Genomic DNA, 13428 nt, shown 5'->3' on the forward strand with positions numbered 1-13428 from the left:
TAAAGCTAAATCAGAAACAAAATGTCAATCATTTAAAAGCAGCCTCAGTTGTAATTTCTATCTTGGCAACTTCTTCCCATTTATCCCCTTCTTTCTTCTCACATGGTTGACATTCTAGTTTGCACCCTCCTCACCTCTCACCATGTTATAATTTCCTCATTGTTTTCTCTGCTTCAAGCCTTTCCCTTCCCCACTCCATCCTTTCCATAGCTGTCAAAGAGGTTTTCAATTCTACACAGAATAAATGCTATTGGTCAACAAATGCTTGTTGCTTGTATCTCAAAAGAAAATGTAAATGCATTTTCAGAAAATCTGTTCTGCGAGCTCTATCTTCCTTATTTGCAGAGGATACTTGGTAGAAATAAAGTTAGAAGAATTCCTTGTTAAGAATTTTAAGTAGTTTTAAATTGTGTGTGTGTGTGTGTATGTGTGTTGAATTTTAAGTATTTTATAATTTTAATTTTAAGTATTGAATTTTAAGAATTTTAAATAATTTTAAATTATGTGTGTTTGTGTGTGTGTGTATTGAATGTCAACCTGGCTGACCTGGCAGTCAGCTTGGAAATAGGTTAGTTACAGGGCAGTGACATTTGTGGCAATTCTTTGCACTCTCATTATTCTTCTTGTCATACTAGACTGTGGGTGAGCTTGTTGCTGCCACATAGCAAGTTTCTCTCTACTGTTCTATCTACTAGCTGCCTTGATACACATTCCTATTTCTGAGAAAGATAAACAGAGAGAATAAAAGTTAAGTAAAATTTAATTATGTAGAATGGGATATGTCATTAATTATCTGAAAATCACTTCTGCATGATTTTAAAATCCATAACAGTCTCCATTTTATTCCTTCTTCAAATCATGTCTATCTGTTTGTCTCGTGATGGCAATAAAAATAAAGCCCTCTGCTTCTGTTCTTGATATCAGGCTTACATATTAAGTTCAGTATCTTGCTCAGTTTCTCCAGGTTTTCTAAACTTACCATTTTGTTTTACTGATGGAGGAATGTCATCTATTGATAAAGTGGGTAATTGAAACTATATACTGGCCAACAGTTCCCATTGATCTCTTAAAATGGCAAATCCTTTTCTCAATCCTCATTGTTTTTGGGGTTTTTTTTTTTTTTTTGCTTCTCTGAAGACTTTGACAAGCCTTTGTTGATACATGATTAGGTTTTCAGAACACCATTCTCTTCCAGTTCTCTTCCAGCCTCTGAGAATACTTCTCAATCATTTCTGTTGCTAGTGGATGAGGGCACACCCTATAAATGTCCCACAAAGACCCTCTTCTTCTTCTCCTTCTATACTATTTTATTTGGTGATGTCATTCACTCCTATGTATTTAATTACCATCTCTAGGTTGATGACTCTCAGATCTACTTATTCTGCCCTAACCTCTCTACCAACTTCCAATCTCACATTTCCAACGTCCTTTCAGGAATTTTAAACTTAATATACAATAGACATATTAAAATCAATATATCTCAATATCTTTTCCCCCCAATCTTTCTTCCAATCCTCACAACTTTCCTATTACTTTTGAGAACAGTATCAGTCTTCTAATCCCCCAGGCTTGCAACCTAGGTCTCATCCTCAATTCTTCATTTTTGCCTCTTCCCTCTCCCTCATATCCAATCTGTTGCCAAGGTCTGCCAATTTTACCTTTGCAATATCTCTCAAATACATTCCTTCTATCATTTGACACTGACACACTCTGGTGTGGGACCTCATCGCCTTACCAGTAAAATACCCCCCGAAGATACCACAACATCAGTGAGTACCATCATTTTCAGAAACCAAAACGGAATCTCAATTTTGTCATATATTAGAAGTATGTTTCTCTTTAATTAGCATGTTTTTCCAACACCTTTAGAGTCTTCCCACTCCAATCCATCCTCCATTCAACCTCCATTCAAAAAAGTGTTTTTTTTCCTAAAGCACAAATACATTCATGTATTTGTATGTACATTCCCACTCAATAAACTGCAGTGGTTCCCTAAACCTCCAGGATGTATCACAAAATACTCTGACATCAAAAACTCTTCATAACTTAGGCTCCTCATATCTTTCCAGTCTTCTTATACCTTACTCTCTACTCATAGTCTTTAATTCCTTGCTGTTCCAAGAACAGGATGTTCCATCTCTTGTCACTAGATATTTCCTCTGGTTCTCCAGGACTATGTCTAGAATGCTACTTCTCTTCAGCTCTTGTCTCCTGGCTTCCTTCAAGTCACAGCTGACACCCCAACTTCTACAGAAAAACTTTCCTGATCCCCTTAATTTTAGTGATGACTTTTAATTATTTCCTATTATTACCTGAATATAATTGTTTATATTATTCCATTTTTGCATTTCATATTATTTCCATAAATATACTACAAAGAAAACCTACCTGTTTATGATAGGGGTGCAAGAGAGGGTGGGAGCAACAGTGAGGGCAAAATTTGGAGAATGGAACAATATATTACTTTAATTATGATTCAGTTGGGCCAATTGGACAATATTAAATTCACAAACTCACAGACTGACTTGTAGTCAGAAGGGATTTTGGTCATCTCATCCTTGGCCATAGTGGCTATTATTAAAAGAGTCACTACTCCAAGTTGGATCTCATCTTGTTAGATTTAGCCCAGTGCTTTAGTCAGTCCAGATCAGATCCATGTCCTGGAGACCTCCTAACATAATGAGACTGAATCATTAGCAACTACTCATTGAGTCTGCCATCCAACTGCTTCAGAAGCTCTCTATATTATCTAATCTATAAGCCTCTACTTTCTTTGCAAGAATAGAACGAGATACTTTACTGAAAGCTTTGCTAAAAATTCATCTATAACATTCCTCTCATCTACAATTGCATAATCCTATCAAAGAAGAAAATGAAATCAGTCTGCTATGAAACTGTTTTTTGATGAAGCCATGATGTTTTCACTTTTCCCTTTCCTACTGGCAGATGTTTGACAACCACATCTCTTTAAGGAGCTTTTCTACAACTTTCCCAAGAAGCAAAGTCAAGTTTACTGGCCTACAATTTACACACTTTGTTGTCTTTCCTTTTTTGAAAACCAAAACATTTGATTTTCTTTAATCTTGTGACATATCTCTTGTTTTCTATAATCATGACTATGGCTCAATAACTATATATGCAAATTTTTTCAGGATCTGTGGATGTAGTTCCTTTGCACTAGGCAAGTTGGATTAATCAAGGGCAGCAAGTTACTCCATTATCATCTCCTTACTTATCTTGGGTATCGGCACCTTGTTAGTCATTTTTGTTTTTGTCATTTTCAGAATAATTCTCTTTTGCAGAGAAAATAGAAACAAGATAATTTCTTGGCTTAGCATTCAAGTTCCTTCCCAAAGGGGTACCTACTTGCCTATTTCCCATCAGGGCCCTCTACTTCTTGCTCTTGAACAGATCACATGAAATTTTATTCATGTCATCCTTCCAGCTTTCCATCCACTTCTATGAAATAATACCCTATTTTCTCTTTTATATTTATATTCAACTCTTCCCTGAAAGAATAGTTCAAGACCTGTCTTCATTAGGATTTCCCCAATTGTTCCAGCTTAAAGCGATCCTATATGGCACTCATTGTACGTCTTGCTTAATTCCATCTGGCTTATACAACTATATGTTGTTATTTATCTTTTGTCTGTTTGTGCTACTATCTCTCCAATTAGGAGTGTAAATTTAGGAGTGACAGGGAACCCATTTCACACTTTCTAATGTCAGAGTCCAGCACAGTGCCCTACAAATAACTCAATAAGTATTTATTGGTAAAGATGATATGACTTGATAATGTTACTTTGGATTCCCCTAAGCATAGACAACTGATGATGGATAGGAAGCCAAGGGTAAGAGTGTTAAGTGACAGGGATAATTGAGCTTGGAATTAAACATTAGCTGTGGAGGATTCAAATATGAGTAATACAAGCTCAAAAAATCCAGAACAGAATATGTTTTCAATTCCTCATTAGATCTCATTCATCCATTATGTGTTCCTTCAATAACCATTTATTAAATAAGATAATTAAACCATGTTCCACCATACCCTCAAGGATTTTACAATCTAGTTCTCATCAAATTCTAGATACAAGTAGCAGTACTTGCTCTCAAAATTTTTTCTGTGTACTCAATTATTTCCCTGGGGCTGGAATTAGTGCTGCCTCCCCCAGGAATAGTATAACACCAGCTGACACCATCATTTTCAGTAACCAAAATGAAATCTCAGTTTCCTTATGTATTAGTAGCGTGTTTCTCTTCAATTAGTATGGTTCTTTCAAAAAAAAAAAAAAGCTTCATTTATCCTTAATTGTGTGATGATTTAAAATTCAGAGGGAGTCCTTCCCAAAATCAGACTATCTTTAGTATGACAGGCTAAACATTACTGAAGATTTTTGCATCATACAGTTGTTTTGTTTTGCTTTCAGAGCCATATCATATATGAATCTGTGTGAAAATGTGCTGTGTTATTGCAAGATTCAACCCTAAAGTTTTTATGGGAATGTTTAGGAGTGGGAAATGCCTTGTTTAAAACAAACAGACAAAAAAAATCAACAAACCTCCCATGAAAATTTCTATTATATTTAGAAATATATCTACCAAATAAAGTGTTCAGTGAATAGCAGGTCAGGTCAAAAATCAGGGGCAAAGTGAATGATGTCCTGTAAATCATCATCTGCGTTTTTCTTTAGGCAATATAGAATTCTGACTTTTACCGATTTTTCATTTTTCATTCAGGGCTCTGGATAGTGCTGCAGTGAACACATGTCGATAGTGGCTATCCCAGCTGTCACAAATGTCAATATGATCAGGTGCATTAAATTGCACAATCTGAGTTTGCCAAGAGGTCTCAGGTTTCTAGGCCAAGGCTGCAAATATATCTATATACTTTTGTGGTACTGAAGGGGTACTGAAGGAGAACAGGATGGTAAACCAGTTATAGATCTGTAACTGGAAGAATTGAATGATCTACACTGGTACAGCTACAAGAAAGTCACAATTGCTAGAAGAAAAGGACATTACTGCTAGATGGTATAAATGGTTCCACATAGCACATAGAGGAGTCAAGCTCCCAAATAAGGAATTTCCCAAATAACTAAAGGGTACCTAGGTGGCACAGTGGATACAGTGCTAGGCTTAGAGTTAGTAAAGCTCATTTTTGTGAGTTCATATTTTCCCTCAGTCATTCACCCTGTTTGTCTCAGTTTCCCCATTTCTAAAATGAGCTGGAAAAGAAATGGCAAACCACTCCAGTATTTTTGCCAAGAAAATCCCAAATCTCAGTTTTCTCATGTATTAGTAGTATGCTTCTCTTCAATTAGTATGATTCTTTCAAAAACAAACACAAAAAACACCCTTTATTTATCTTTAACACCCTTTATTTTTTAATGCTTTAATTGTGAGATGTCTTAAATTCATGAAAAATCTGAAATGACTGAACACAAAAATATTAAACCACAGGTCTCTTTTGTTCTCTCCTTACTTCACAATACTTATTATGCAATAATATGATTACACCAAATTGTCTATAAGCTGTATTCCTCAACTAGTCTGTAAACTCCATGGGAACAGGTATAGTGTCTTCTTGTTGGTCAATTGTTTCAGTCGAGTCCAACTCTTTCTAACTCCATCTGGGATTTTCTGGGTACATCTGTTACTTCTTTCCCCAGCTTATTTTACAGCTGAGAAACTGAGGCAAACAGATTAAGCAAGTATTTGAGACTGGATTTGAATTTGGGTGGGAATGGGAGTGGGGGGGTGTTAAGATTGCATAGGGGGATGCTACAAATATAGTCAGGATTGCTGCAGAAGTAAAACATGTCAGCTGTTCTCTTTCCACTATGTCCAGGAAAAGACAGCCTGGACTTAAATTAGTAAAAGAGGGATTCTAGGTAGAATTCATGGGTTAGGAGACAGTAGCCCATATCACTAAGGAAAGCGATGGAACCTCTTTAAAGAAAAAAATATAGGCAGTAATCTCTGGGTGATTTAAATGCAGTTTTGCCTGAAGACAAAAGAACAAGAAATGAACTCTCAATGGAGTCTACTTACTCCAAGGGAATGCAGTATTGTTCTGGTGATCCATATAGTGAAATACAGTATAGAGAAATAAATATGACCCACTGACCTTGGAAACCTTGCCTTGTGATTTGGCACCAGGGAAATGTGGCCAATAGTGGTTTCAGGAGGTTCTCTCCATCTTGGCCCATTAAGGTCCTTTTCCAGTCTCCTGATTCAATGATTTCTTTTTCTGATAACCCTAAGAATGAATTAGAAATGGAGAGAGCTGATAGGCAGAACTTATATGTTTCACATTTATAAACTTGCTTTCAATAAAAATAAATGATATGAAAAAGTGTATATAAATAATTATTGAGAGCCTTCAAAGTTGAAACTCAAAACAATGTTCATTCATTAGCAAATAATTATTAAACACAGGAAAATTTTGTTTCACTGATACAAACATCATAAATAAATATTGTTAATGTAATAGTATTTTAATAATGGTTCCTCTTAGTTGAGTAAATACCCCTTCCCCAATTACTTAAGTGTTACAGAAATTAGAGGTGTTTAAAAAAGAGATTCATTCAAAAGCAGCTTAGTTTCAACCATTTCCAGCCTTTTTGGTAAACAAAGGAAGAATATTATTGTGTCATTGAATTTTATTTTATTGATTGCAGGATTAATTGAACATGACTAACAATTATCTAATTCTAAGAAATTTTCTGTTAAAAAATTATGTCACAATACAATGAAACAAATTAAGTGGTAAAACAAAAGGGTCCTAGATTCTGAATCTAATGGGGCTTTGACCTAGTTCTAACAAACTGTGTAATTTCTGGTAAGTCACTTTACATATTTGGGCCCTAATGTCCTTGCCCCTTCCTTCCTACAATTCCTTTCCATTTCAGGCCCCATTTTCTGCCTGGTCTTTCTATATTGGGGAGTAGAGGCACCAAAATACATGATCTAGAAAATCCACATAAGATGTTTGGCCTTCCATTCATACTAGAGAAGTCCAAATTTTTTCTTTTTCTTATTTATTTATTTAATATAAAATTTGGGTTAAGAATTTGGTCATAGACTCTGTATCATTTGCTGAACTTCTCCTGTCATCTCTGGCTTTCACAAAACTGCCCCCAAAATTTCCATTAAATTTCTTATTCTAACCTGTGACTTATTGGACCTGAGATGGGAAAAATCATAATAGGGAAAGAATAATTGTATTTAACTGCTTTCTATATATTTGTATTAATGCAGTTTATATATTTGTTTTACATATATGCTTATTTTATAAATGTTTTTTGTTTCTCTCCTTAGAAGGTAAGCTTCTTCAAATAAAGAGTATTTCATTCTTTGTACTTCTATCTCCAATGTCAAGCATAATTCTTGGGATATGATAAGTGCTAAATAAAAACTTGCTCATTAATGGATTTGTAAAATGAGAGGCATGGCTTAGAAGATCTCTGGAATTTCTTACAACTGTAGATTTTATTGAATCTATAATTATTGTGCATTCTAGAAGGCATTTTCTTTCTATACCTACTGTTTCCTAAGAAGTCTGTTGCACTTATAACATGCATATTTTAAACAGTGGTCTAATTATGAATATCATTGGCTGAATTATGTAGACACAGGTATACTTTTCATGGGACATAAATTTTTTTTTTTCTTTGAGGCTGGGTTTAAGTGACTTGCCCAGGGTCACACAGCTAGGAAGTGTTAAGTGTCTGAGACCAGATTTGAACTCAGGTCCTCCTGAATTCAGGACTGGTGCTCTATCCACTGCACCACTTAGCTGCCCCATGGGACATAAATCTCAAGGATTTAGTCCTTATCTGTTGAAACAGAAGTCTGCCTTATTTTCCTCAGAGTCTAGGCCCATAGCCACCCAATAAAGGTGTCTTCTTCAAAGACTATTGAGAGAAAGATACCCTCTCAGATTATAGAGAATGGAAGGAAACAAATTTTTCCTTTTAGAAAAACTTCCCATTTATTATGCACTATTATTACGTTGAATGCTTTACAAATGTTATCTTGCTTAATCCTTACAACAATCCTAGGATGCAAGGTGCTTTTATTATCCCTATTTTACAGGTGAGGAAACTAAGGCAGCCAGATTAAGTGACTTTTCCTGGATCATATAGATAGTAAACATCTGAGATAAGTCTTCATTCTAGTGTTCCTGACTATGCACTGACACTGCACCATCTAAATGCTTCTAGAGTTCTCTCTTGCTTCTGTTCTTTATTATCACTGTCTAATATTTTTAGTAATTTTTGATCACTGCCTATTGTTGCTAATATTCTGCTACTCCTGTTTATCCTTCCTCTTCCTTCTTATCTTTTTATTTTTTGCTTATGTCTCTTATTGCTTTCACTCTGCTTCAGAATAAAAATAAAGGTCTTAGTCAATATAATTGCATCGTAAATTTTTAGATATGAAAGGATCTTTGGACATCACCAATGTCTAAGCTTATCATTTTACACATAGGGAAACTGAAGCTCATCAGCAAATAGGTAAACCTTTCTTAATGCATTCTGTCTAAGTCCTGGACACATCATTTAAATTTCTACATCAGTAAAGTAAGGGTGTTGGACTAGATGGGTTCTAAAGTTCTAAATCTAGAATCAATCAATTAATCAAGCATTTATATTTATTAAGCACTCACTATGAACGAAGCACTGTGGTAAGGCACTGGAGATACAAAAACAAAAAAGAATGAAGACCCTCAGAGGGCTTACGTTGCAATTGAGAGAGGAAAAATAAATATAAGTAAAATATAAAAAAATATTACACAAAAAGAATATAAGTTAAATTTGGGGGAAGTAGAAGGCATCAGCAATTGGGAGTAAGTGGAAAGACTTCATAGGGAAGATGGTGCTTGAATAGAGATTTGAAGGAAATGGGGATCTAAAGGTAAAGATAATGCATTGGAGGCACAGAGTATGGAAAATTCAAAGGAGATTAGAGATGGAGAGTAGAATTAAGGAACAGCATGGAGGTCCACTAGGCAGGACCATAGATAGAGTGTAAGAAGGGGATTAATGGAATATGTTTGGAAAATAGGTTGGAGTAATAATAATGGAGTAAAAAACTAACCAGGGGAACTTAGATTTGAGCCTAGAGACTTTTGGAATTATTGCACAGGGAATACATCTGTGACATGGTCAGACCCACACTTTAGAAAAATCACTTTGACAGCTGTGGGAAGGGTTCCTACGAATTCACAAATCTAGGACCCTGTGATGTTTCTAGAGGTAGAAGTTAGCCATGAGAGGGCCTACCCTGAGGAATTCTGCTTGGAGACCCAGTACTTAAGTAAACACCAAGGTGGAAAAACGAATACAGACTACAACGAACCTTTGACTAATCTTTTGACAGTGAGCCAGTTTTCATTACTGAACTGAAATTTACTGGCAAAGGACCTAAGCCATCTTTTCTTGCCTTGGGCTATGTCTCAGAAGGACTGAAATGGAAGCAGATGTCCTTGAGTTGAAAGTGTGTTAAAGGGAGCTCCTAGTTCTCCTAAGGATTGTGTGACTATGAGATAAGCAGAAGACGCCATATTCCTGAGGATGAAGAAAAGATAGCATGTTTTCCTTTTCAGCTGGATTCCCTGTTTTTCAAGCTCAAAAGCACCTACCTGATCCCTCTAGAAAACTTTTTAAAAAATTTCTCTGAAAAAAAATCATTATTTACAACTTCTGAAAAAACTGCTGCCCCAGCCCCAACTGGGCCTAAAAGGCCAACCTACTGATTAACTGCATGATGTGTGCCTGAAGTCTAATTTAAGCTGAAGTATGAATCATATTTTTAGTTAATGAATCGTGCCCTGTTCACATGAGGCTTGCAAAGTTGGTCCAAAGAGCAGCATTCAACAAAGTCCTAAGTTCAGCCTTACGTGAGTAATATACTTGTCCGCAAAATTCCCTTTTCCTAGGATTCCTAAGTCTGTTAGCAATGTACAAGCAAGAATTAAAGATGAAAAAGTCATAGTAAGGCATTGAAAGGTAAAGGAAGTGCACTTGAGCAGAGAGGGGACTGTTTCTAAATTAATCAGTCCCATCAATCAGCCCTCAAGGATTTATTAAATGTCTTCTCTGTGCACAGAGCTGGCTGAGAAAAACTTGGACTGAGATCTGAAGCAAAGATAAAAATAAGGGCCAGTCCTTGGAATGTAGGCCAGAGCTTTACTGGTCTGGGCTTTAGGAAGTAACCCATTGTCTTTCAGCACTACTACATGGATGGAGGGTCTGTGACCCAGGAAGTACAGGTGTAGAGTCAATCACTATTGGAGACCCTTTGTTAGCATGTCCCTTTGTTTGATGATCAGGCCCTGTCAAAGTGGAAGCAAGTCTTCCTTTGGAGTCTTCTGCATAGTATGTGACCCATGATAGCATCAGCATCATTTTTAAGTTTGACCCACAAAAAACAGCCTCATAGTGAAGTCAGAAAGTACACTGAAGTACAACTGGATGTGTTCCACTGCAAAGTTCTCCATCTAACAAATAATTCCTGAATGTCCAACACAATGGCCCTGTCATACCTGCTGTTCATCCCTACTGCCTTCTTAGACAAGAACAATGTCCCTTAGTTTGCTTAATAGGATGCAGGAGGTTCTGGAAAGGATTACATCACCGTTATGATAATTGTAATAGTATGACAATAATCATCTGTTGTGAATTCTTGCTTTTCATCACCAAAGCTCATTAGGGAAATTTTCCCTCCACCTTCCCCCACACCAAAAAAAATAAAATAAAATTAATTTAAAGAAAATAAAGATGGGGCAGAGGAGGGACTACACTCATTTCTGATTTTTCTCTTTTTCTCCAGAATTACTGCCCACTGTGACCGTTTAAATAATTGCCAAATCTTTTTGTTTCTACCTCTGTAATTCCATATCTTTTCCCCTCTCTCTTTCTCTTATCACCCATCCAGTCCAGGTCCATTTTAACTGTTGCCTTGATGATTACAATAGGACTACCAGGTGGCAGTGAGGGATAAAGGGCTGAGCCTGAAATAAGGAATATTAGTCTTTTTGAGTTCAAAAATGGCCTCAGATACTTCCCAGCTGAGAAACCCCAAGCAAGTTACTTAATCCTGTTTGCCTCAGGTACGTCATCTCTAAAATGAGTCGAAGAAGGAAATGGTAATTCACTATTATTTCTGCTACAAAACCCCAACAACTCCTAATGGGGACACAATTGAAACAACTGAACAACAAAAATGACAACAGATAATTACAGCAGTGCCTTAATTGGTACCCTGTCCCTCATTTCAATGCCTTATATACATCCTATCTTATACACCAAGGACTGATCCATCTTAATATAAGGTACTGTCCCTTTAGGTATAGTCCTTTCACATTGGAGTGGTTTGGTGCTTAAAGCTATGGGGAAAGTACTTTTGCAATAAAGAAAAGTAACAATTCAACAGATAAAAGGATGTGAGGTCTTACTTCTTTAACAAATGAATACTTTGGTGCTAAAGGTAATAGAAAAAAAACTTTTAGCTTTATTTAAAAAAACCTTGCTAAAATCTGAATATAAGGAAATAATTTTCAGATAATTGTGGAACAATATGGTTGCAAAAGGTACAAAAAGTAAATTGTTGAATGAATGTAAAAGTTGAATCACCATATAAAGAATTTAGGGTTTTACTTCTTTTGTATGTGAACAGTTTAAAGATTACAGGAAGTATTATTTATTAAAAACTGCTAAAATTCAAGTATAAAGTAATAGTTGTTAGAGAAAGATTTTTTTAGACTGACTTCTTTGAAAACGATGTAATGATTAGAGCTGCAGGGCACTGTATCCCCTTTACTCATTAGCACGTTACTATTTTAAGACAGAGAAAATAAAACTCCAAAATGAAAAATCAAATAATTGCCTGGCTACTCTGGAGTGATTAATAAAGGTTTTTCATATACAGAAGTGCTTAATAAATACTTGTGCTTTGTTTGCTGTTCTGCTGTATAGAGTAAATCTCCTAACTCAAAAAATCACCTCTCTCTTCTTAACTTTGTATGGATAGCACTTTGTATCTCTTACTGGATATTTATATTCTCCTTGAATAGTTAGTTACATACATATACTATGTCCTCTACTACATTGTAAACCTTATTATAGCAGAGACTATTTTACTGTATTTGTCTTTGTTACCCTCCAGTCCATTTTGTTGTTTAGTCATTTTCAGTCATGTCCAATCTGTATGACCCCATTTGGGGTTTTCTTGACAAATATAATTGAGTGTCTTGCCATTTCCTTCTCCAGATCATTTTACAGATGAGAAAACTGTGGCTCACCCAGAGTCACACAGCTGGTTAGTGTCTGAAATCAGATTTGAATTCAGGAAGATGAGTCTTCCTGATTCTAGGTCTAGTGCTCTATCCACTTAGCTACCTAGCTGCCCAAGCTCAACTACATAGCACATATCAAATGCTTAATGTATATTAAATGTATGTTTCTAGAAATTCATAGTGGTGGAAAAATAAGTGAATAAGCAATTAAAACCATTATTATGCAAGGCTTCAAAGAACTTTTTTTTATAAAAAGCTCCTATTACACACTTTACTATTACTATTAAACTTTACTATTAAAGACAACAAAGAGATGGATTTTTCTGAAAATATAATGTAAATATGAATTGACATATTGAAAAAAATCCTTGTTCTATGCTTTTCCATCTTTACTGTTTTTCAAAAGTATGAGCAGAATCCAGGAAGAAAAGGAACAAGATGTACCAATTCTACCTTATGCTTCTTCTCCCATCATAAATTAATTCTAATTTAGAATTAAATTTCTTAGAATTAAGGTATTTTAAAACTAGGGGAAGCAAGGTGGCACAGTAGATAGAGTGCCAGCCTTGGAGTCTGGAATACCTGAGCTGAAACCTGGCCTCAGACACTAATTAGCTATGTGACTTTCAGTGTGTCATTTAATTCTGTTTGCCTCTGTTTCCTTATCTGTAAAATTGAACTGAAGGAAATGGCAAACCAGTCCAGTATTTTTACCAAGAAAATCCAAATGGAATCATAAAGAGTCAGACTCGACTGAAATAACTGAACAACAAAATGGGAGAAAGCTTAAAGATTATCGAATCCATTTATTATTATTACCTTATTCTTTATATTATCATATATATATAATATTAACACATTATATATAATAATATATTATTACATATTATAAAATATTAATATATTATTAATCCAAACTATTTACCCTATAGTCCATTAACCCTTTAGGTTCCATGGTTATGTGTTAAGAAGTCTGTAAATTTGTATGGGAAAATGATTACAAATTTGCTTTTATTAACTCTCCACTAAAATTCAGTATTTCCTTCAATTATGAATTTAGGTAACCAACCACAATGGTATTAGGTTTCACAGTCTGCCAAAGGGAGCTATGACACAGATCAGGACTC

The 13428-nt window shown here is 35.4% G+C and overlaps 1 protein-coding gene across 8 annotated transcripts in view; it reads right to left on the reverse strand.

The window, feature by feature from the left end:
• GHR (growth hormone receptor) overlaps window positions 1-13428 on the reverse strand; it is a 305275-nt gene that overhangs the window by 226592 nt on the left and 65255 nt on the right. For 6 of the 8 annotated variants that reach the window (XM_074300124.1, XM_074299943.1, XM_074299853.1 and 3 more), the window contains one exon: window positions 6128-6259. The exons of the other annotated variants lie outside the window; for them this stretch is intronic. In XM_074300124.1, coding sequence (XP_074156225.1) covers window positions 6128-6209 — 82 coding nt within the window. In that variant the 5' untranslated portion in view covers window positions 6210-6259. The remainder of the gene's footprint in view (window positions 1-6127; window positions 6260-13428) is intronic. 8 annotated transcript variants of the gene reach the window in all.

The sequence above is a fragment of the Sminthopsis crassicaudata genome, chromosome 1, assembly GCF_048593235.1.
Source record: "Sminthopsis crassicaudata isolate SCR6 chromosome 1, ASM4859323v1, whole genome shotgun sequence".
In the NCBI taxonomy this organism is placed as follows: domain Eukaryota; kingdom Metazoa; phylum Chordata; class Mammalia; order Dasyuromorphia; family Dasyuridae; genus Sminthopsis; species Sminthopsis crassicaudata.